Source organism: Rhinichthys klamathensis, unplaced genomic scaffold (genome assembly GCF_029890125.1).
Source record: "Rhinichthys klamathensis goyatoka isolate OS25496 unplaced genomic scaffold, OSU_Roscu_1.1 h1tg000191l_1, whole genome shotgun sequence".
Lineage (NCBI taxonomy): Eukaryota > Metazoa > Chordata > Actinopteri > Cypriniformes > Leuciscidae > Rhinichthys > Rhinichthys klamathensis.
In genome coordinates, this window is record NW_026606717.1 from 5,259,553 (window position 1) to 5,284,733 (window position 25,181).

Here is a 25,181-nt window from a genome sequence, read left to right on the forward strand (position 1 = left end):
ACAGCCGTACCTCGGCCAGTGCTTCTGACATTTGCCGCTGGCTCGGAAATCTCTAGTCTAGTGGTTAAACATGAGATACAATTCGTCTTGTGTATATCTAACGGGCGATCTTTGGTCTCATTAATCTATAAATGGTTCCCTGGTAAATCGTTTTGGCTGAGGGCAAAGTGAAGTTTCATAACTTTATATTTAGGCTATTTTAACGTTGTATCCTGATGTATGTTTGACTGAAGCTACTTCTGTTATAATGGCTATTACTGATCAATAAAACTGAAATTTAACAAAAAGAGTTAAATATTAAATATAAGTCACTATTTAACTTATTTTTTATTGTGTATATTCTGTAATTGATATTTCTTATTCTATTGCTATTATTATAGTATTATTAATAAACTTTATGCTATTATCAATATTTGTATGATTGTATTATTGTACTTATGATATTATATAATTATACTATTCATTACTATTTTATTTGCTGTATACTATTTGTTTATTTTATTGATTAAACTATTTACTATTACTTCTCACTTTATGTTATATTTACTATTTGCATTGCACTGTAGTTGTACCATATGTATTATCATAAAGGACCCATCAGTTATCTTTGTTATTGCTAAAATCTGGTCAATCACAGAAAATACTTTTTCCACAATAAGAAAACTTAAATTATATTTCAGTATGGGGGGTCTTCGCCATTCTTATCCAAGAATAAAAATCCAGATACATGACTTAGACCATTCTTTATTAAAAAAATGTTTTACAAGTCTAACTATTGAGATTTTAAATAACTAGAGATGGAACTTTTGTACACCACATACAAACCACTGAAATCGTTTGATAAATGTAAAAACAGTTTTTGTTTTTATCCAGAAAAAACGCAGCTCATCCGTTTACTTGCATTTGATTACAGCGCAGTCTTGCCCTCCGCAAAATGGCGGACCCGTTGACGTATCGCAGCAACGTTCCAAAGCGGCCAATAGGGTGTCTATGTATTTATTATGTCTATGCCCGGCTATGTGCAAATATGGCCTCCTTCTTCTTCTTCTTCTTCTTTCAGTTTAATGGCGGATCGCAACCAGCATTTTGTGCATACCGCCACCTACATATGTGGCCTTCGTTTATCATTCATCTCATGTTCCTTTGTTCAGTTCCCGCCTCTACTTGGTCGTCATGGTTTCTGTCATTATGGTTCTCCTTCAACGTCATTCATTGAGGAGTGCGGAAGCACAGAGGATATAGAAAAAGAAAACACCGGTCATGAGTTAGAAGTCTAAAACAATAATTTTTCAAGAGAAATATCGGAGGAGCTTTGTTGTCCAGTCCTATTTGTTTGAACCACAAGAGGTGTATATATACTCTCACTAAGCTTACGTTACTCCTACATCATACTGTACGCCATATGACTGGAAGCTAGTGATTAGCTAGTGATTACAGTTTATAAAGTTATAATTATGGATATTTTTCTTACAAAAATGCATCCCTTCACTTCAGACGGCCTTTGTTAACCTCCTGGAGCCGTATGGAGCACTTTTATGATGGATGGATGTACTTTTTAGGGCTTCAAAATCTCAGTTACCATTCACTCCCATTACAAAGCTTGGAAGAGCAATGATATTCTTTAATATAACTTAAGAGATTTATTATTATTTTTATTTATTTATTATAAATTTAAGAGAAAACACTTTTCAAGAACTACATTAAACGGTTTGTTGGGACTATATTTTTTCCAGATCTTGTGAATTCACAATGTCACTCATTAAAATAATTGCTGCCCACAGAATATGCAAGGGGCGAGACCTGGTTAAGATGCGCTAATAAAGACTGTTCTAAAGAAGACCTGCTTTAACTCTCTGGGGTCGGCGGTCTCGCCGGCGATACCAGCTCACTTTTTTCCTTATCAGTGCAAAAGAGACTCAAATTACTCTGTTAATTTTGATCTTACATATAAGTGTTGTACATCATTAGATCCTGTTAAGTTTCTATTTTTTTTGTGGATACTCACAATAAAAACAAAGTGTTGTGCTTTTCACCAAATAAAGAAAAACAAACATGATGCGAGTTTTGCGTTCTCTCTGTCAGTGAAGTCCATTCTGAAACGCGTCCTAAGATTAACTGTAACTCCGCGATTACTTGTCACACAGGCACGAGAGGTTTTTCTTTATGAAGCTTGAATTCTCTTCTTTTAAATGAAGTAATTTATATAAAAAACAAATATTCTCAGTTTATGCAATCTGTATGAAAAGAGAGTGCTGTCAGTATTTTTTCCCCCAGCTCATTACACTTCATTACGCGTTAATCTGACACGCCCACGGACGACGCGCGCTATTCAAACGCAAATGTCGAGGCAAGCCATGACAACGCCCACATCAGCTGTTCCACCGCGGCGGTAAAATGTGTGGTGTATTTGCTGCCTTTTACCGCTAAGAGGCGCTACAATCATAGACTCTGAAAAGTGTTCGTTTATTCCGGTTTATTCTCTCTAATGCGTAATCTGCTGCCGCACCGCGCTGATTCAGAGCGATTGAAAGCTGGTAGCAGAAGAATTCAACAAGTGAAACGTAGTTAAAATAATTCATAATCACAATACTGAAATTAGGCTACTGAAATGTAATTGAATAAATAATGAAAACATTTCAACATAAAACATTGCAATAAAAACATTTAGGCTACATGAACGAGGCTTTACAACTTTAACAGCGTACAGACGATAGCTCAGTGATCAACGCAACGACACGAGCTTCGAGGAGCTTCAACAGACCCGAGATCGAATCTCAATGTAGCATAGATGTTGTTAACCGATGTTGTCCTACGTTTATATTTTCCCACCTTGATGCTTAAATAGGTAACTGTTTATATCTGTTTACTTATTTAAAGTCAAGAGTTTTGTTTGATTATCATTACAACATAAATTTGCTACATTCCTGTAGAACCGCAGCCGCTGCACAAACGACAAAAACTGATGAAGATTGTCAGCCGATCAGAAAATGAAAATGAAGAAGCTCGTCTTTAGTCTGCTAAATTATTGTGTAATGTAAAAGAACACTAAAATTACTTAAGTTTGAAACCAAGTTCGAACATTTCAAGGTTTAAATTGTTTAATTTAAAACAGGGTTGCATCTTGTTTAGAGTTTATTTCTTTTGCGATGCAAAATAAGAAACACTAGGCTAATCTTATTCTTGCGACATTTTAAATTTGTATTGCCAAAGAAATTACAGCTAAATTAAACAATTAAAACAGTAGGCCTACAAAACGAAAATTGTCCAAAGAAACATAATTAAATTAAAAACATGCGTTTCTCTTTGCCTCTCTCGCGCTGGATCTCTTTTTAACAAGTTTATTTAGTCTCCCTCGCTGCGCGCGCGGGTCTCTCTCTCGAAATTAATCATTTCAGGGTAAAAACACATCATACAGCTGATAATACTGTATATGTCGCTGCGTGTCAGCCATACAAATCACGAAAAAATTATTTAACCTTTAATTGTTGCTTCAAAGACACAGCATGCCTTGTTGAATTCACCTTACAATAACTTCAATTGAAATTTTGTGTGAAAAAAAAACTTTAAATAGGCTACAATAAATAAACTACAATATTTATAATTTAATAAGATATGGGGCCTACATTTGGACACAGATTTATCCTTACAATAATTTTGCCTGCTCATCAGGCTGGCTATCCGACACTCTCCATATGAAAGAGGAACATTAACACCTTTGTCCAGCAACTGTCCCTCCAACCCCCCACAGGCTATCGGAGTCTGAGGCTGACTTAACACAAAGAGAAGTCGCAATTCACACTTAAATCGCCATTCTAGACAGTGTTGATAATGAAGGAATTAAATGATTTAAGTTACATGTAGCCTAGTGATATTTCTGTCATAAAAGTTTATTACTAAATATTTCATTATTTCAATAATTGATGAAATAAAACTGGTTTGGGGCAGCTTTTTCCAAGCAAAACTAAATATAATCTGAAAAAACGCTTGTGAATTTGTTGTCACTTAATATTAAAGTCTACAGGGATCTTTGGATCCTTACAACCAGGCATGCAATTTGTGAATTAAGTTTTTATTTTATTTTGTATTATTCAAATAAATATCGAAACACGGTGCTTCGTGGTAATGCTGCTAAATTAAATAACATTTATAGAATAATTATGAACTTAAATGAAACAATATCGCAACATTTCGACAAATACATTATTATGTTTTTACATTTTAATTCAGGGCGATTTAGCCTACATTTAATTAGAGCGAGATTTTCACCCATGTCTTGTCATTTTCTCATTGGGAAGCGCATGTTTGAGTAGATCCTCTGTACCTCTCGTTTTCATATGGATTAGCCTACATAATCAGATAACATTTATTAGCCTAAATATTTAGACATTTAAAGGCTTTAGACATAGCCGATTTCTTATCGTGACTGAGCTGAAGTGGCTTTCGGTTCATTTTTGTGACGCGCAGTTCCCGGAGACAGAGAGGACAGATATACTGTTTTTGTCGTTAGCCTAATATGAATACAAGTTTACAGTTTTGAACGATGTAAGCTACTCTACTCTTATCTGTATGACCAAAAAATTACGGAGTCGCCTATTAAGTTATTTTAGCTGTAATAATGAGATAAATAAATTAATCTAAATGAACGCGCCGCCGCGTTTGTCGAACACTAACTCACGATGCCAGAATAAAACCCGACTTTAGAAAAATGCATAGGGTCACTCGGCGTGGTGTGCCAAAACACTTAATTATAAACTTCAATATTTCATTCAAAATAATCTCAACACGCTTTGTGAAATTTTGAAAAGCCGTGCATGCATTAAGGCCACTGGAACTAATGAACAACTGAAACGCTGGTTTTGATTTTATTGTTTTTCGTTTAAACGTGCCTGTTGCATATCTCTATTTTATATATTTGATATTGGTGAAGTAGCCTATAGCATTGATTAGCTGTGGAGGGAGGGGTGTGGGGATTAAAATAATTCAGCAGAAGTAGGGATGTTTAGACCAGAAGGAAATCCCAGTCCCCCCTGGCAAATCACACTTTACTTAAAACCATGTTTTTAAAAACTCTAGGTTGTAGGGAACAGACCTCTCTGCCATGCGCGCGCACGGTTTGGAGCACAATATCTGTCTCGCATGCACGCTCGCTCTAGATAGATTACGGGATATTTTAACTAATTTACGGTATAACTAGTCGATCACGAGTGGCTCAACAGGTAGATCTATAGATAAACTATATCTTTCAGGAATTTGACCGACCGGGTTGACACTTCAGCGTGAGAAATCGGGGGGGTGGCGTGAGAGCCTGGAATAAATAAATAAAAAAATATATATAGCCTATATAAAACAAAACTGTATGGTGTAACAGAGTTTTAGAGCTAGACAAATCTCTCTGCAATAATAAATATAAAATATACAGCAGACCATGTTTGTGCGGGATTTGAACCTGTGTCATCTTGATGATGAACCATCAGTTCTACCGCTCGGCTATGAATTTTGTTACTGAGAAATAACCAAACGTTTGATTCTCACATGAGCGAGAAAACGTTTTGTCTTTAGCCTGTGAGTGTAGGCCTACTTTAACCTTTTACAGTTTTAAAAGATTATATCTTATCTGTATGACCAACAATTTGTTGTAGGCTTATTTGGAAATTACCATAACTTGTAGTATTTCATCCTTAGGCTACTGTTAATAGACATTAGCCCCACTTACGTTTTGCTAAATGTCCCTTTGCGCCACCTGGCGGTCATTTCGCGTACGACTTTGAAATGCGACTGGTTTATTTTTACCGCGGTGGATGGCTAAAAATGGTATGTGGATGGCTAAAATGTGTGACTAAAAATGTGCTTTTGGCTTTCATTTATATTTTGATTGTTTGTATATATATATATATATATATATGTATATGTATATATATATATATATATATATATATATATATATATATATATATATATATATATATATATATATAATGAGCCTTTCATTCAGGGGTGTCACACAAGAAAGAATGCAAGGACAATATATATATATATATAAATAAATAAATATTTATATACACACACACACACACACACACACACACACACACATATATATATATATATATATATATGTGTGTGTGTGTGTGTGTGTGTGTGTGTGTGTGTATATAAATATTTATTTATTTATATATATATATTGTCCTTGCATTCTTTCTTGTGTGACACCCCTGAATGAAAGGCTCATTAGTATGCAGTCTGCTCAGGTGAGAACTGCCTAATTATTCATGAGGGGGTTGGGCCGATCCGCCCATCCGCATATTGCCTTTGCAAACAAAAAAATGTTTTTCACAATTTAAAACAATCTATTGTTTTATGTGAATGATTAGCCAGAATGATTTTCAGATCAATTTGAAGCAAATACTCTAGGCGACAACATCCACTAGTCAAAAGTCTTGTGGACAGATATTTAGTATGTTATTTGTGGCCATATATTAGAAAATTTATTTTTTAGTTTTTTCAATAACCACGCATAAACAATATTCTCTCAAAAATACAAACATGTACATACATGTTGCTCACATATAATGGTAGCCCTGTGTGTGCTATATAGAGTGTAATTTCACCTGTGCCATTAATATGTTTATAAGCAACTGAAAAATGCATAAATGTCAGAGCATGCCAAAACATCTCAAGGACCCCGAAAACACCTCAGACCCCAGAGGGTTAAGCGTGCAGTTGTAATGTCAAAGAGACGCTGTTTTTCCACCCCAGTTACAAAACCCCTTGTTTGGCTTTCCTAAAGGCAGATGAACCTAGAATACAGCAATGCATTTTTTTTAATAGTCAAGCATGAAATCCTATTCTAGTACAAAATAAAAACAAAATCAAGATCGTAAAAAAATCTTAAAATGGCATAATAGGACTGCTTAAAATAAAGCCACTGCAAGGCCATCTGGACTGTTATCAACTTGTTCATTTAGGGATAACGACTACATGTTGTGTGATTCTGACCCCCTCTCAGAATTTTCTCTGTCAATTTAATGACTCCCTCAAAAATTAGACTTTCACCTACCATATTTCTACATTTACTTACTCAATTGTTCACTAATTTTACAAATCGTTACTTGTCAGCTTAGTCCCAGACACTGGCCCAGGAGTAATATGTAACCGTTTTTAATATCTGACCAGACAGAAGTTTACCGTGTGACTGATTTGAAGTTGATTTAACTGAGTGAAAGTTTTTCTGATGCCTACACAGATATTCATTGTTTTGAAATCTGTATTTCATAAGATGCATTCAGTATTTTTTTTCTAATGAAACATAATGAAATAATAATAAAAATAATTATGTTATTATTATTTAATATAATATAATTAAATATGATATTTATTTTATTTATTTTACTTGAACAATAAAAAACCGAACACATCTGAGCACAAAGTGACTTATGTTTATGTAATGACCTCGTGGAGTACAGCAGCAGGCAGGGCTAAACCAGACAGAGATCCACTCAGACGTCTCACTGCAATGGACCTTTAGCGAAATGTCTTTTATGCAGAAGTAGTTCTGTACTGTACCTAAATATAAGCTGCATTGTGGGAATTAAAGACTTCAGGAATAACGAAAATGGACAGTATTACCACAGTGAGTCAGATAAACGGAGACTCAAAACAGGAGAAAACTGATGATGCTCAGTCAACGTCGAGTTCACAGGTTGTTTGTGGAGGGTGTCGAAAGAAACTTCGGAGTTTGTTACCAGTGAATTATAGAGAAGAAATTGTAGAGCAGGGGAAGCTGGCTGGACCCGTGGTAAGTTTGAATCGTTTGAATCGAGCAAAAAATAAATTCGGATGTGTTAAACAATTTTGAATATTTTATTTAGCTTTGAATTTTTTTTTAGCTTTAACTTTTCATTTTTTGCCTCGATGTTAAAAAAATAAAACATTTGATTACATTGTGCTCATCCCTAATAGTTTTGGCAAAACTATATTTTCAATTTGGAACTGAATCATGACCATTAGAATGTTCTTAATACATCTGCCATTTAATGTATCTAAATGCAATCTAAGTCGCAAAGTTTAATGCTAAATTTGTTCATATGATATTTGATCACATAATGAGTTAATAATATATTTCATTAGTCCATTTTATCTGAAGAACATGACATGATCAGTTTCAACCCTATTTTATTTCTCAAGAAGTGGAAATGTCTAACGGATCCTGAAAACGTTTCTCCTCTTAATGCAGTTTATATCTCAGCTGATGATCTTTCTGATCAGCTTCATCAGCACTGTGTTCTGTGGACACTTGGGGAAAACTGAACTGGCTGGTGTGGCTCTGGCTATTGCTGTGAGTTCACAAAATAAGTTTATTATAGTGGTGTGCATTAAAACACCCATCGCCTTTATAAATGCGTCCCTTTTGCTCACAGGTTATTAATGTGTCTGGCATCTCCATCGGATCTGGATTGGCGTCTGCATGCGATACACTCATCTCTCAGGTATGATAGTCAATGTTCAGTAATGTAAGTGTCATTTGTGCTCAGATGTCATTTGAAGTGAATTGTGTCCTGCAGACGTTTGGGGGTAATAATCTGAAGCGGGTGGGTGTGATACTGCAGAGAGGGATTCTCATCCTCCTGTTGGCCTGTTTCCCCTGCTGGGCGCTTCTCATCAACACAGAGCCGATCCTGCTGGCTGTCCGGCAGAGTCCCACTGTGGCCAGGTCTGACAACCCTTACAAAAAATATGTTTATTCAAGTGTGCTATTATTGGTATACTTCTTTTAAATTAAAAATGAGAAAGTATACTTTCAGTCTACTTTTTATGTGCTTCTCAGAAATATATTGCACTTAAGTATACTTGACTTATACTGACAGAAAAGTATATTTGGCCTATACTTGTTGTTCGAGATATACTTAAAAGTATAATTAAGTAGGCTATTCTAAGTATTCTTGGCTTGTACTTGTGTTTACTATTTTGATTGAGTATCTTATTAAATACTTTTTTTAAAAACATAATATTACACACTGTCTTATAAATTAACATGTTCAAGTTTATATAGTAACAAGCTTTCGGGTGGAATAGCTTATATAGTAAATAAAATAAGCATGAAACTGAACCTGATCTTGTAGGCTACACAGCGATAATAATAAGGAAGGAAGTGTGCGGGACTCACTCATTAAGTTTTCACTGAGGAGCCGAGCCAGTGCCTTGTCTTTCAGCGGCGGTCACAGGGATTGTGGCGACGGGACATAACGTCTCTGTTCCCTCCTTCAGGGAACGGGGGTTACAATAGGTAACCTAGACGTTCCCTATCAGTCAGTCACATTCGACATCATGTCGGTGACTGGCGTATTGGGATCCATAAGAAAAATGCCACAACCCTTCCACTACCTAAACCTGTTAGGGTGGAAAAAGGACAGGGCTTACATGGAGAATGTCGATCACTGCTCTTCCTACTTACCCATAAAGTAAGACTAGTGGATAACACTGGGAAAGCATGCCTATTCAAATGGAAAGGGATGCTACAGAGGCCACATCCTGCCCGTAGGGAGGTAACGTGGAGTAACAGACTGACCAGTGCTACAACACCACATGGACATATAAACAACATTAAAATTAGATTTTCACCACAGGGGGTCTTTAAATTTACATGTATTCACTTAGCAGGCGCTTTTATCCAAAGTGATGTGTATTTACATACTGTATGTATAATAAGATCCAATCAGCTCATTAGAATGATTTCTGAAGGATCATGTGACACTGAAAACTTGAGTAATGGCTGCTGAAAACTTAGCTTTGCCATCATAGCAATAAATTACATTTTATTTGTATTATTATTATTTTATATTCAGTAACACTTTACAATAAAGTAATGCATTAACTGACTTTAACTAACAATGAGCAATATTGTTACAGTGTTTATTCACGGTAATATTTATTCAATTGAACTGTTGTTGATATTAGCTCAGATCCATTAAATAATATTAATAGATACAATTTTAGATTTTAATCATGTATGTTGAAAAAACACTAACTAAGATTCCTAAAATGCTTTACAAGTATTTTTCATTGTTAGGTCATGTTAACTATGTATTTAACTAATGTTAACAAATGGAAACTTTGGCAAATCCTATGATCCTACAGCCAAAGTAACTGTTTTCGGTAACACTTTAGAATAATGGTCCGTAGTTAACAAGTAGCTATGCAGGAAGTAATAGGTAGTACTGCATTAACACCGAACTTAATACTATTAACTAATATGGAAGCAATATTAACTAAGCAGTAAGTAATAGGTAATTTAGTACAAAGGTAGTTCTTTGGTAGGTATTTGATTATTACTAAAGAAATATATCCTCATTGAGAACTACTTGTGAACTAAGATATAATAACCAATTAAGTACTAATCACAAAAGTAACATGTCTAAAAAGTGAACAATTGTGGGGGTTTTACTCTTAACATGGTCATAACATTTCAGAAGCGTGTGCCTCAAATGGGTTCTTTGTGGAAACCAGTTTATGAATATTAAATCCCCCCAAATACATTAGCAACAGGTTGAGATTGTGACTACTACTCTTGCCAAAGGATGGACGTATGTTCTCTGTTTATTTCAAACTTAAACAGAATAATACTAATAATGATAGTTTTTTTTTTTTTATCTTAAATAGTTAGGAAGTGATGCTGACACTCTCATGATTGGATTAGTTCACTATTATGAGCTCTATTGAGTGTCAGTTCAATATACACTCACCGGCCACTTTATTAGGTACCCCATGCTAGTAACGGGTTGGACCCCCTTTTGCCTTCAGAACTGCCTCAATTCTTCGTGGCATAGATTCAACAAGGTGCTGGAAGCATTCCTCAGGGAGTTTGGTCCATATTGACATGATGGCATCACACAGTTGCCGCAGATTTGTCGGCTGCACATCCATGATGCGAATCTCCCGTTCCACCACATCCCAAAGATGCTCTATTGGGTTGAGATCTGGTGACTGTGGAGGCCATTTTAGTACAGTGAACTCATTGTCATGTTCAAGAAACCAATTTGAAATGATTAGAGCTTTGTGACATGGTGGAAGTAGCCATCAGAGGATGGGTACATGGTGGCCATAAAGGGATGGACATGGTCAGAAACAATGCTCAGGTAGGCCGTGGCATTTAAACGATGCCCAATTGGCACTAAGGGGCCTAAAGTGTGCCAGGAAAACATCCCCCACACCATTACACCACCACCACCAGCCTGCACAGTGGTAACAAGGCATGATGGTTCCATGTTCTCATTCTGTTTACGCCAAATTCTGACTCTAACATCTGAATGTCTCAACAGAAATCGAGACTCATCAGACCAGGCAACATTTTTCCAGTCTTCAACTGTTCAATTTTGGTGAGCTCTTGCAAATTGTAGCCTCTTTTTCCTATTTGTAGTGGAGATGAGTGGTACCCGGTGGAGTCTTCTGCTGTTGTAGCCCATCCGCCTCAAGGTTGTGCGTGTTGTGGCTTCACAAATGCTTTGCTGCATAACTCGGTTGTAACGAGTGGTTATTTCAGTCACTGTTGCCCTTCTATCAGCTCGAACCAGTCTGGCCATTCTCCTCTGACCTCTGGCATCAACAAGGCATTTCCGCCCACAGAACTGCCGCTCACTGGATGTTTTTTCTTTTTCGGACCATTCTCTGTAAACCCTAGAGATGGTTGTGCGTGAAAATCCCAGTAGATTAGCAGTTTCTGAAATACTCAGACCAGCCCTTCTGGCACCAACAATCATGCCACGTTCAAAGTCACTCAAATCAACTTTCTTCCCCATACTGATGCTCGGTTTGAACTGCAGGAGATTGTCTTGACCATGTCTACATGCCTAAATGCACTGAGTTGCCGCCATGTGATTGGCTGCTTAGAAATTAAGTGTTAACGAGCAGTTGGACAGGTGTACCTAATAAAGTGGCCGGTGAGTGTATTTCAGACTCCAAAGACTTACCTTTATGTTACAGTAGCTGCCTGAGGATGACTTCTCTTTAGGATATGAATATAAACATTGATGTTCTCTTGTCAAAAACAATTTGCATCTTTAATGAATATATTGGCTGCATTTATGTTGCGATAAGCGCAAAACCACATCTTCCAGATGTGTTTGTTAGAATATTAGTGCCTCACAGAACCTGTACAGTATGTGTCAAATATAATATGAAAATAACTTGTATTATTTGTGAAAAACATGTTAACTCCTCACTAACTACTCAAGCGTTACCTTGTCATCACGCAGGAACTACTAGTGATGTGGTCCATTACTCTTAAGTGAAAAACATGTTAACTCCTCACTAACTACTCAAGCGTTACCTTGTCATCCCGCAGGAACTACTAGTGATGTGGTCCATTATACTAAAGTGAAAAACATGTTAACTCCTCACTAACTACTCAATCGTTTATTTTATTATAAGCACTGAAACATTTCCACAAAATCATAAAAGAAAATCCTACATAATGCAAAAATGCACAACTGGGCATGCAAGAATAAAGCACTGTGTAAAATATGATATCTGAATTAAACCTAAAATTTGGCACAGTTATGAAACAGAGACATGCACATATACATCAACCACACATATGCTCACCCACACACAGGTACAAGGAATTTATTTTTTAGTACTGTATACTCCAAAATATTAAACTATGTATTGTCTTCTAATATCTTTTAGCAAACGTCCTAGACCTAGAGGACCATCCCTGTGGTTGTGTCCAAGCCAGTATGTCCACTAAATGCAGGTCAAGTGTTCCTTTAACAGCTTTTCTGTCCTATTGCCTCTCAACCTCCAAATCTGGCTTTTATATGTTGACCATGCTCTTTCTATAGTCTGGGTGTGGCCTCCATGAATTGGGTCTACAAACGACCTGCTATGATTCACAGTGTCGTGAGTGTAGCCAAGTGTGGTCAAAGCTCTCCTGTAGGGTCTCCATTCGTGACTCAAAATGGTTGATCCCTCGCGAACATATCTTGTTATAACTGGAATCAGGTGATCTCTTGAGCGCTGTTGGTCGTCTTCTAACACCCTTAATGGCCAAGATACCAAAGACCCACTTTTTTCTTCTCCTTGTTCCGCCAGCTCTTCCTCGTCCATACTAAAAAATAAAATAAAATAAAAACATTCAATAAGTCTTGCTTTCTCTTACACGTTTGTCTTTGTGTTATCTTGCATATTTAGTTTGTCATCAGTGTCCATACGTTTTACAACTTTGTTTTGTCTTTAAATCATTCTATTCAAACAATTTTCTAGAATAGCTAATATAACTTTGCTCAAGCAAAACTCACTGATCAAGGGCATGTTGCTCCAATCATGATGATCCCTTGCTTTGTTTTACCTTTTCAAAAGGCAATTTATTTTTGTGATTTGATTTGAGTACGGTGGCCGAGAGGTGCAAAACAAATCACAATTACAAAAACAAAATAACAATTCAAAAAACAAAATAACAATTCAGAAAACACAACAACAATTCATACAAAACGGAAAAGGTAGGTATATTTAAAGGGATAGTTCACTTTGAAATAATTTTTGGTATGTTTTAGCTTACCTCAAGGGCATCCAAGATGTAGGTGTCTTTGTTTCCGCAGTAGTTTCAATTTTGATATTTTTTAGGTCAAACCGTTCTTGTCTGTCAGTCATATAATGCAGGTCTATGGTCTTTCCACCTCAAAGAGCATGCACTGAGAAGTCCAAATTAAACATGATTTAATGACTCGTAAATGTAAGTACACATTGATGGTCTAAGACACGAAACGAGCGGTTTGTGTGAGAAAACGAACAGTATTTATATCGTTTTTACCTCTTGTAAACACAGCCACGTCCAAGTGATCTGAGGGCGCGGGCGCTTCGGTCTGCGCAAGCGCCGGAAAGCGCCGGAACTAAGTGATCTCTCGCGCGTGTACGTCACTCATTGTTTACACAGAGATTTCGGAAGTGTTACCTTTCACTGTGAAGATCTAAACATATTTAGATATACAGGAAATCGCAATGGAAGATGATTTCGATATATCATCAGACAACGTTGAATTTTTTTCGCAACCGCGCGAGAGATCACTTCCGGCGCTTTCCGGGCTTGCGCAGACCGAAGCGCCCGCGCCCTCAGTTCCCTTTCGAGGGAACTCGCGATGCGTCATCGACGCTTTGGGAACGCCCCCAGCGTGAATGCATCTGAGCATCAATGTCAACTAGTCCAATGGAAAGAATGAGCGTCACGGGCGGGTGACGTCATGACCAGGAAGGGATAAAAAAGGTTAGACCAGCGCTTTCATTCAGTTCGAGACTAGCGTCTGTCTGTTTGCTAAGCATGTGCTGCTTATGTGGCTGTGGGCTGATTGGGAGCAGCTGTGACCGATCAGCCGGCGATGAGGACGTGCAGGTGTTTTGTGTTGGTTGCCAGGGCGACGCTGCTTTCTCTGAGGACGCTCGTCACAGTACAAACAGTGTGCTTCTCCCTGCCCGTGTTATTTAACGGGTGGGGACACACACGAGCTTTGTGTCGTTTGTTTGGGAGTGGAGCATGCGGTCTCAGCCTTCGAGGGGGCTGAGTGCCAGCATTGCGAGATGCTTCCGCTTCGCATGCTCCGCTCTCGCCTGTCACTCTTTGACGAGAGTGGTCAGGTTCGCGATCCTCAGGGTGCAGGACCCGCTGTTGCCGAGGCAGCACGGAGAATGCATTCCTGGGGATCGCAAAAGGATCTTTCGGAGGGGTTGGAGACGGGTCAGAGGGCCTTTTCTCCTTCCTTACCCGGAAGATCCAGTGCTCTCCCCCCGGTGTCGGAAGCCCGCTCTGCGGCTTCTTCCGCCCCGGGGAGAGAGCCCTCCATTACTTCATTGCTCTTCCTCTGAGGAGGTTGATATGATGAGTATGGAGAGTATAAGCACACACACTGGGGAAAGAGATTCGCCACCTGTTTCCCCAGCATATGAGGAGCTGGTGGATGTGATGTCTAGGGCTGTAGAAAAATTAAATATTGAATGGCCAGCTGAGAAAAGGGGCGCTCGTCCCAAAAGTAAATTAGACGAGCGTTTCCTTTCTTCAGCTACATCATCTCCACCACGAGGCCTTCCCTTTTTTCCTGATTTACATAATGAGTTATCTAGATCATGGGATAAACCGTACTCATCACGACTTTTCAGCCCTCAAGTTCATTTATATTCAGGTATAAGAGGGCTGAAAGAGTACGGTTATGAGGCGATGCCCCAGGCTGAACAGACGCTCGCGAGCTATCTGTCACCTGGTCCAGCATCGTCTTTGAAGGCCTCAGCTTTGCCCACTAGACCGCTTAAAGCAACTTCGGTGTTAGTGGGCAAAGCTTATACGGCAGCAGGTCAAGCTGGAGCATGTCTGCACACTATGGCAGTGCTCCAGGCTTACCAAGCTGACCTGCTGGGGGATCTGGATAGAAGTGAGGGAGTTGGTCCTGACGAGGTTCGAGAACTTCGTCGGGCCACCGATCTGTCTCTCAGGGCTACAAAGGAGACCGCCAGAGCAATTGGGCGGTCTATGGCAGCCCTTGTAGCTACTGAGAGGCATCTTTGGTTAAATTTGGCCGACATAAAAGAAAAAGATCGGGCTTTTTTATTGGATGCTCCGCTTGAGCCTTCTGGTCTCTTCGGCAATGCAGTCAATGCGGTCGTCGAGAGATTTCAAGAGTCAAAGAAGCAAGCGGAGGCATTTAAAAAGTTTCTCCCTCGCCGTGTCCAGCCCCCTGGGGCTGCTGGGCGTGAGCAGGCCCAGCCGTCGAGCTCCTCATATCGTGCACAACAAAAAGAGAGTGTTTCGTCTCGTGCACCTCCACATAAACACTGGAAACAGGCGCAACACTCTCAGTCGAAGTCTTCTAAGTCGAAGCCGGATCTGAGGACCGTTCTTCAGGCGAAGAAGACTTCGGCTCATAAAAAGAGGTCCTGACGTCACTGGCGTCAGACCTGTGAGGACGGCCCCGACCGAAGTGGAGCGGTGTACACCTCAGAATACGGTGCCCCGTTCCACTTCGGGGTCCTCACGGGACCCTTCTGCCAACCCCGTCACCCTTGGTGCTTCGGGGCGCAGCGGTCTCCAGCGAGTCGCTGATGCTATGCTGCGGCACTGCATCGGTTTCGCGCCCTCTGAGGGGGGTTTTAGAGCAGCCAGTTCAGGTAGTTCCTACCATTATGTTTCAGGCTCCAGAACTGGCTGTCTCGTTAACACCAGAGACCAGGCTCGAGAGGCTGGTTCCCTTAGTAGATTTTCTGGCAGCGTGGAAGCTACTGCCAAATATTTCTCGTTGCGTCCTGCAGATTGTAGAGAAAAGATACAGAATCCAGTTCGGTTCTCGTCCTCCTCGCTACAACGGGGTGTTGCTCACAGTAGTGCATCCCGAGCAGGCTCTGGTAATGGAGCAAGAGGTAAAGGCCCTGTTAGCAAAGGAAGCTATAGAACAGGTGTACTCACCCGACAGAGAGTCAGGTTTTTACAGCCGTTATTTCATTGTTCCGAAAAAGGATGGAGGGTTGCGTCCCATTTTAGATCTTCGTCTGTTAAATCGTTCAGTACAGAAACTCAAGTTCAAGATGCTGACACTCAAGCAGATCGTGACTCAAATCAGATTTGTTTGTCAGACTGGTTTGTCACGATAGATCTGAAGGACGCCTACTTCCATGTCTCCATCCTCCCTCAGCACAGGAAGTTCCTAAGGTTTTCTTTCGGGGGCAAAGAATACCAGTATCGGGTACTTCCTTTTGGTCTAGCTCTATCACCCCGCACGTTCACGAAATGCGTAGATGCAGCTCTAGCCCCGCTCAGGCTGCAGGGCATACGTATTCTGAACTACATCGACGACTGGCTGATTCTAGCGGAATCAGAGCAGTTGGCGGTTCGGCACCGAGGTGTCGTTCTCGCTCATATGCAGATGTTGGGGTTGAGGCTCAATGCCAAGAAGAGTGTTCTTTCTCCAGTACAGAGAACCACTTTTCTTGGTGTGGTATGGGATTCAGTGACAATGCGGGCCACTCTATCGCCCGTTCGTGTAGCTGCTATCCTGACAGCCACAGGAGAGCTGAGGCTAGGCCAGTCACACACTGTAAAACAGTTCGAGAGACTGTTGGGTCTCTTGGCAGCAGCGTCCAACGTGATACCTTTTGGCCTGCTGTACATGAGACCTTTGCAGTGGTGGCTCAGGACCAGAGGGTTCTCCCCGAGGGGAAACCCACTTCATATGATCAAGATCACGCGGCGGTGCCTTCGTGCCTTGGTTATATGGAGGAAACACTGATTCTTAACCCAGGGTCCGGTGTTGGGAGCTCTTTGCCATCGAGTTGCTATCTCGACAGATGCTTCCCTCACCGGCTGGGGAGCGGTAATGGAAGGCCGCTCGGTTCAGGGTCTGTGGAGGGGTCATCATCTTTCGTGGCACATAAATTGCCTGGAGATGATGGCTGTCTTCAATGCGTTGAAGCAATTCCTCCCAGACCTGAGGGGCCATCATGTGCTCGTCCGTACAGACAACACATCGGTGGTCTCTTATCTGAACCGTCTGGGGGTCTGCGGTCGCGTCCGCTTTGCAAGCTGGCGCACCAGATCCTCCTGTGGTCTCTGGGGAAGGTACTCTCCCTGAGGGCAGTGTATATTCCTGGGGACCAGAATATTGGGGCAGACATCCTGTCGAGGCAGGAGCTGAGGCCAGGGGACTGGAGACTCCACCCCGAGGTGGTGGAGAAAATTTGGGAGTTTTACGGCCAAGCAGAGGTGGATCTGTTTGCGTCTCAGCATACGACGCACTGTCCACTTTGCTTCTCCCTTACTCACCCAGCCCCCCTGGGATTAAACCTATGAGATATACTGAGATAAAGATAATTGATTAGAAGCTTTAAAAGATCGAAATTGGGAATGTCACTATATGTGAGCTGAACTTCTCATCTTCTGAATATGAACAGAAGCCACATCTCCCCCCAAAACTTGAGATGGAGATTTTAAATGAAGCCTCGATAGGCTGAGATTTTAAGATGCATTCATCCTGGGTATGAATATAGGGAGAAAATAAATAAAAGCAAAGTTAAATAGCATATGCACCAGCCCTCGTCTTTCTTTAAAAATAGGTCCGTAATTGACCTTACATTTATAAATGATGAGGCTGTCGCCAGGCGACTTCCCGAGGAGCCACGAAAGGCAGAGATGACACATTGGCATAACTGCTATCAGGGAAGCTACGATACGCGCAAAATATTTGCTTTAGCGTACAGTCATGAAAGCTCGGTCAATTGTAATGTCTCGGTAGGCTGAGTTCATGTATCGGAACCGAGATTAGTTGAAAGCTCGATAGCATAAATGTAATAGGCTACATATAGCCATGAACCGATCACAGTGATTGTAAAATAGGTCCGTGATTAACCATATATTTATAAATGATAAGGGCAGTTGCCAGGTCGACTTTCCGAGGAGGCACAAGAGGCAGAGATAAGACATTGAGATGATTACAATCGGGAAAGCTACGATTTGAGTTTATGAACGAAGGCTGCGATCGGCCATGAAAAAAAAAATTGGCTTAGAGTACAATCATGAAAGATTTTTCAATAGTGATGCCTCGATAGGCTGATGCCTCGATAGGCTGAGTTCATGCATCAGATCGAGATAAGTCGAAAGCTTCGATAGCATTACTGTAATAGGCTACGTTTAGCCATGACGCAATACCAGTAATCGAAAAATAGGTCCATTTTGACTTTATATTTATAATGATAAAGGCTGAAGCCAGGGAGACTTTACCGAGGAGCCATGATAGGCATAGATATGACATTAAGATGATTACAACCAGGAAGCTACGATATGCATTTATGAACAAAGGCCGCGATCAGCCATGAAATAATTGTCTTTAGGGTTCCAATCCTGAAAGCTTGTTCGATAGCGAAACCTCGATAGGCCGATGCCTCGATAGGCCGATGCCTCGATAGGCCTGCCTCGATAGGCCGATGCCTCGATATGGCCGAGTTCATGCATCAGAACTGAGATTAGTCGAAGGCTTCGATAGCATTAATGTAATAGGCGTCGTTTAGCAATGAAACATTACCAGTGATCGTAAAATAGGTCCATGATTGACCTTACATATATATGATGATAGAAAGCTGAAGCCAAGGCGACTTTTCAGAAGAGCCATGATAGGCATAGATATGACATTAAGATAGTTACAATCAGGAAAGCTAAGATATGCGTTTATGAACGAAGGCCGCGATCGACCATGAAATATTTGGCTTAGAGTACAATCATGAAAGCTTGTTTAATAGTGAAGCCTAGATAGGCTGATGCCTCGATTGGCTGAGTTCATGCATCGGAACTGAGATTAGTCGAAAGCTTCGATAGCAATAATGTAATAGGCTACGTTTAGCCATGAAACGATACCAGTATTCGTAAAATAGGTCCATGATTGACCTTATATTTATTATGATAAAAGCTGAAGCCAGGAAGACTTTTCCGAGGAGCCACAATAGGCAGAGATATAACGTTAAGATGATTCAACCAGGAAAGCTACGATATGCATTTATGAACGAAGCCCGCGATCAGCCATGAAATATTTGGCTTTGGATTACAATCGTGAAAGCTTCACACAAGTTATGCCTCGATAGGCAGAATTCGTGCGTCGAGAACGAAATCAAGTCGAAAGCTTCGACAACAATAAAAAATAAATAAAATGGCAGTAATCGTAGAATTTCAGAAGCTGTGGTAGGCTTAAAAATATTGCAGCAATCAGAACCGAAAGTTACGATAGACATAAGCAAGGATACGAATAGCCTTGGAGCGTTGTTATTATGGTATTTTCAAAGCTATTCTTCATTAATCGATTATGGGATGAGTTGATGGTAAAGAACGAAATAAAGAATGCCACGATTGACTCCGTGTAACTAAACAGATTAGCAGTGAAAAGCGGACGTATGATAGATGTATGGATTGTTAACCACCACCAGTAGCTAGCGAAGAAATTTACCTCGAATGTCGGTTGAGAGGGCTTGTTGAGCATTTAGTAGAACATACGTGTCGGATCTGATGTAGGTCTTGTATGCTGTGGACGACCATCTACCAAGCATTTGGATAGGGGAGTCGGGAACGCTGCATTCGGCTACTGTTGTTGTGGCTCCGATACGAAAGGAATACCCAGTGTATATATGTGGAGAAAGACCGGAGAATTAAGGAGGAAGCTACATGAGTTCAAAACCAGTGCTTTGTCATTGGAAGACCGTTCGCTTATATGAAAAAAAGGGAGTATTGAAGTGTGGTCATGCTTTGAGATATGACCAAAGAAGTATAGGGGCAATAGGAATTATAGACTTTAGATATAACAACGCCAGAGACTCCAGAAGAATCTGTTTTCGAAAACTTAAATACATTTAAAAGGTGGGAGAAAGACGTAAATCGGAAATAGACAAGCCACGAGCCAACTTAAAATGTTTTGAAACAGATGCGAATTCCCCTGATCAAATAACCTGTAAAACACGGTTAGAAACGCTTTTTCTTGGATGCATGAGCCATGCACGCTGTTAAAACATGGCTATATGTATTATTATTTTTGTAATATTTTTATATATATATATATATATATATATATATATATGAACTATTAATTGCTGTTGATTTATGATCGAATAAGAGATCGTTTATTTACAGAAAACGAGCTGAGATTAAATAGTGTGCCCCCTTTTATTAGTTGAAGTCTGCAATCATCAAGGTATAAGTCGAGATCTTTCCGGCGCTCGGGAAGTGATTGAAAAAACATCTCCATAAATGCATTACCAGAACAATAACAAATTCAGAGAAGGGCGTAAAACGAGTTGAATAGCCTTAATAGGTACTGCTCCTTTAAGATGGAAAGCAATTCGTCTCGTCTCTCACAGTGGTGAGTGAGCAGATGAGGAGCGCGAGCTGTAATATATGGCATACACATATGCGATTTAATAACAAAGTTACTCTTAAGCTTGATTAAATTCTATTCAGCAACCCAGTTGATAGTATTTTGCAACTGGCCGTGAGTGCGTGACGATGTAGTTAACGTTACGTGAATCTTTGCATACACTTACCATTTCAATGAGCTATTCGGCCCACTGTTTACTGTTTAAAGCGTTGCAATATGTTGCGTTGCAGACTGCAGTATCGGCAGTTATTTTAAAGCTACCACGTCACCACATTTGAACTTCACGTCTTGAAGGGAACAGAAGAGTAGCAAGTTAATATACTTACCTGAATGAAGTTTAATCGTAGTAAAAGGGGAACTTTTTGAAAAACACTGAGTGGAGATCGACTCTCATGAGATTTAAAGCTGCCACACGTTTGTTTCTTACACAAGTGTGTCGCACTCGCGCATCGCGAAAGTTGCTGAGATCAAAATCAACGATGTGACTTGTGTTGTTATGTTTGGTATCGAAACGCGAGTAAGTGAACGCCAGCGCCTGTTTCTGCGAACTGAATGGAAACGTAATTGGCATCGAAAACTTTGCTACGACACCTGCGGGCAACAACATGGAACGGTAGGATCAGTCTTTTATATTCAATGTCGAGCTGTGATTGGTTGCGTGGAATTATAAATTAGTGACGTGCAATGGAGTCTTTCTGGTAGAACTTACGCTTACGCTTTCATTACTTCCTGCATAGCTACTTGTTAACTACGGTCCATTATTCTAAAGTGTTACCCTGTTTTCTTTAACTGTGTGTGATTGTTTCTGTTTCTCTCTCAACAGTATGTCACAACTCTATGTAAAAATATTCATGCCAGCTTTGCCTGTGAGTGACACATTAAATTTATTAACTTGTAAAATGACTAACTATAAAGTAAAAAAAACTATTCCTCCGTATCTAATTAATAATGTAGAAATGTGCATAAGAAAGTTAATTTTTCCTTCCAATAATTTTTTTTAAATACTGTTTTTGTTGGCATCCTTAGGCTGCATTTATTTATCAGCTGCAGGGACGATACCTTCAAAATCAGGTCTGGCCTCCATTGCAGAAAATCTTTCTTTATTCTTCTTTTCTTCTTCTTTTTCTTGACCTTGTTTGTATATGTATATATTGCTGCAGTCCTGATGGTCTGTTTTTGATTGTATATTTGTTTAGGGTATTATTTGGCCTCAGGTCATCACAGGAGTAGCAGGGAACGTCCTCAACGCTTTAATAAACTACATCTTCCTTCATCTGCTAGATCTTGGTGTGCCGTAAGAACCTGTCTAGATTCGGTTTATCTCATATTTAGGAACTTGGTTTGTTGTTTTTACTCATTGTGAAGGATTGTGATAAGTGTAAACTTCTGGGTTATTTCAGTAGTTACTTAAAAGGTCAAATGATTTATTGGATTGTCTTATTAACTCACAGTGGATCTGCTGCTGCAAACACCATTTCCCAGTATTCATTGGCTGTGCTTCTCTTTGTTTATATTCGCTGGAAGGGCCTGCATAAAGCCACCTGGGATGGTATCTATCTATCTATCTATCTATCTATCTATCTATCTATCTATCTATCTATCTATCTATCTATCTATCTATCTATCTATCTATCTATCTATCTATCTATCTATCTATGTAGTAGTTCAATGAAATGTTGCAGATGAGTGATGACATCAGTTTTTTATTTTTTTCTGAAAAACATGCTGAAATCTTCAAACGATAATTATTTGTTATTAACCTGATTATTGTTTTTTACCCCGATCACCACTTGTCATTATAGGAAACTAATGCAACTAATTACTTTACATCAATTACAGTTCCATGCAAGCACTTCTAGGTCTCCATCTGTTACATCTCTCTCTGTCTCACATTAGGCTGGTCTAGTGACTGTCTGCAGGAATGGGGTCCATTCATTCGCTTGGCTCTTCCCAGCATGTTCATGCTTTGTGTACAGTGGTGGGCATATGAGATTGGTGGAATCCTGGCAGGTTTGCAATCTGTCTGAGTTTTTATGTAATTCAATTTAGTTTGTATCATGAATACATTATATTTGTTGTGCTGTTTTTTGTCATTGTAGGCCTCATCAGTGAGGCTGAGCTGGGAGCCCAATCCATTGTGTATGAGCTGGCCACTATTGCGTTTATGGTATGTTTTTCAAAGGTTCCTTGGTTTCATGAATATATACACCTGTACTGGTTTGAGGATCTTCTCAAACCGAACAACACCAGCTGTTTGCTGGTCAATGGGTCAAGATATTAGCATTACATTTATATGAAAGATAAACTGAAATTGGAACCTTTTGACAGAACTGTGTAACTAATATGTGTTACATTTCTGTTATTCCATATTCAGTCAAGACTTCAAAGAGTCCTTTTAGATGTTTTTCTTCCTTTCTTTTGTTTTATCAGTTTTGTGTACCATTAACAAATATTTTGTTATCTACTGCCTGGGTGGTAAAACGTCTCAGCATGACTGGTATCTGAAGCAACTGTCAAATCACGGCAATCGTATTGGCCAGTGACAGCCAGACTAGGGCTGCAACTAACGACTATTTTAATAGTCGACTAGTCACCGACTATTGAAACAATTAGTCGACTAATCGAATAATTATTACATTTTTCTAAAATTTAGCATGAGATTGCTTTAATTTTGTGGAAAATGATAGTAAACACAAAAAAGAAGGGGGTACTTCAATGAAAAATGCATATTTTATTGAACTTTGCTGCTGATAGGCCGATTCATACTAAAAGTAAATAAAAATGCCCTGTCTAAAACCAATTAGGCACAGTGCTCGGTCAGTATAGACATAAATACATAAATAAAGAAACTCTATCATTTTTATAAAGGACAGGCACATTTGTTTTATAAGAAAAAATTAATTAAAATCAAGTAAACATTTTCTTCCTGTAAACCAGGGGCAGGCACATTAGCAGCAATAAAACAGTAAACAAAAACATTAAGTGCATTTTATGAGATACATTCAGTGGTCAATCTGTTGCAAAAGAACTTTACAACTCGTCTCAACATTATGAAATCTAACGGTTTTAAAATAAGAATTTAAGTTGTAAACATGGACTGTGTGATACTACCTGGACACAAACCTGTCATGGTGGACAGACCAAGTTTAAAATCAACATGAGGCTCAGACTATGTCGTTCAGTTTATTCATATTAAGGAAAGGCAGCATATCCACATGGTCTCGTGTGAGACTTGCTCTCTTCTGGGAGCAGATTTTTCCTGCTGCTGAGAAGATTCGCTCTGCAGGGGTGGATGTTGCAGGAATGCACAGAAGAGATCTTGCTAGGTTTGACAGTGTGGGAAAACGCCCCTCATTTTCGCTCCACCAGCTGAGAGGGTCTTCTTTTTTGGCTATTGGTGGCTCTGTGAAGAACATCTGAACTTCCCTCCTCACCATTTGGATTTTTTCGTCCTCCTGGGTTTCCTCCTCTTCCTCACTCAGACTGTCAGTGTCAGACTGAAGCAGGTTATCCAGCGCAGACTTTCCCCCTGGGATATGACCCCTCTTCTTCTGCTGTAGCTCCTCTGGGTCATCATGTAGCCCAGTCTTGGCCTTTGCTTCTTTGATAGCAAGAACTTCAACTGTACTTTGCACCCTTGTGTCATCTTCAAGTGGGATAAACTTCAGCTTTCTGAATCATGGGTCGATGGCAGCTGCAAGAACAAGTGGGTTGTCTCTCTCTGCAGACACAGTGTTAAGATTCTCCCATCTCTCACTTATTCCTTTTCCTGCAATGGCTTGAAAGGCTTTTCCTGAGCTTGTCTCAAACTGGGTTTGCTGTATGGACCGTTGCAGCCCTTTGACCAGCTGTGGAAGACATGAAGCAGTAGCATACTCCTGCCCACTGAGGAAAACGGTAGCACATTCAAAAGGCCCTAATCCTTGCACCAGCTCTTCAAGTAGTACCCACTGCTCTGGTTTCAGGTCAAAGTAGTGCTTGCCTCTTGGTGTTACCTCAGGGTCTGAGAGAGTTGCAGTGACTGGCCAGCGCTGCTCCAGGAGTCTTGCTACCATGTAATAGGTACTATTCCATCGCGTACTGACGTCCTGGATCAGCTTGTGCTATGTGGTGTTCATTTGCTGCTGCTTCTTCTTCAGTTTTGAATTTGCCAGGTCACTTCTCCTAAAGTACTCATCTAGGTTTCTTGCAGCACCAGTAGCTTTGTTGATGCTGGGATCTTTGAGGGCACTGTTGATGATAAGTTGGAGGGTGTGGCCAGCACAGCGGACTGAAGACCAACCGGGTTTTTCTTCCAGGAGT

At 39.9% G+C, this 25,181-nt stretch overlaps 2 protein-coding genes across 2 annotated transcripts in view; both read left to right on the forward strand.

Annotated features, from left to right (window-relative positions):
- The window catches only part of LOC130095432 (multidrug and toxin extrusion protein 1), a 229,191-nt gene that overhangs the window by 22,076 nt on the left and 181,934 nt on the right, over nt 1-25,181 (forward strand). The gene's annotated exons all lie outside the window — the stretch shown is intronic.
- LOC130095433 (multidrug and toxin extrusion protein 1-like) overlaps nt 7,493-25,181 on the forward strand; it is a 63,313-nt gene continuing 45,624 nt past the window's right edge. The window contains exons 1-10 of the mRNA XM_056262170.1: nt 7,493-7,795; nt 8,234-8,335; nt 8,418-8,486; nt 8,562-8,710; nt 21,703-21,745; nt 21,906-21,950; nt 22,076-22,173; nt 22,331-22,428; nt 22,776-22,889; nt 22,979-23,046. Of these exons, the coding sequence (XP_056118145.1) occupies nt 7,613-7,795; nt 8,234-8,335; nt 8,418-8,486; nt 8,562-8,710; nt 21,703-21,745; nt 21,906-21,950; nt 22,076-22,173; nt 22,331-22,428; nt 22,776-22,889; nt 22,979-23,046 (969 nt within the window). The 5' untranslated portion in view covers nt 7,493-7,612. The remainder of the gene's footprint in view (nt 7,796-8,233; nt 8,336-8,417; nt 8,487-8,561; nt 8,711-21,702; nt 21,746-21,905; nt 21,951-22,075; nt 22,174-22,330; nt 22,429-22,775; nt 22,890-22,978; nt 23,047-25,181) is intronic.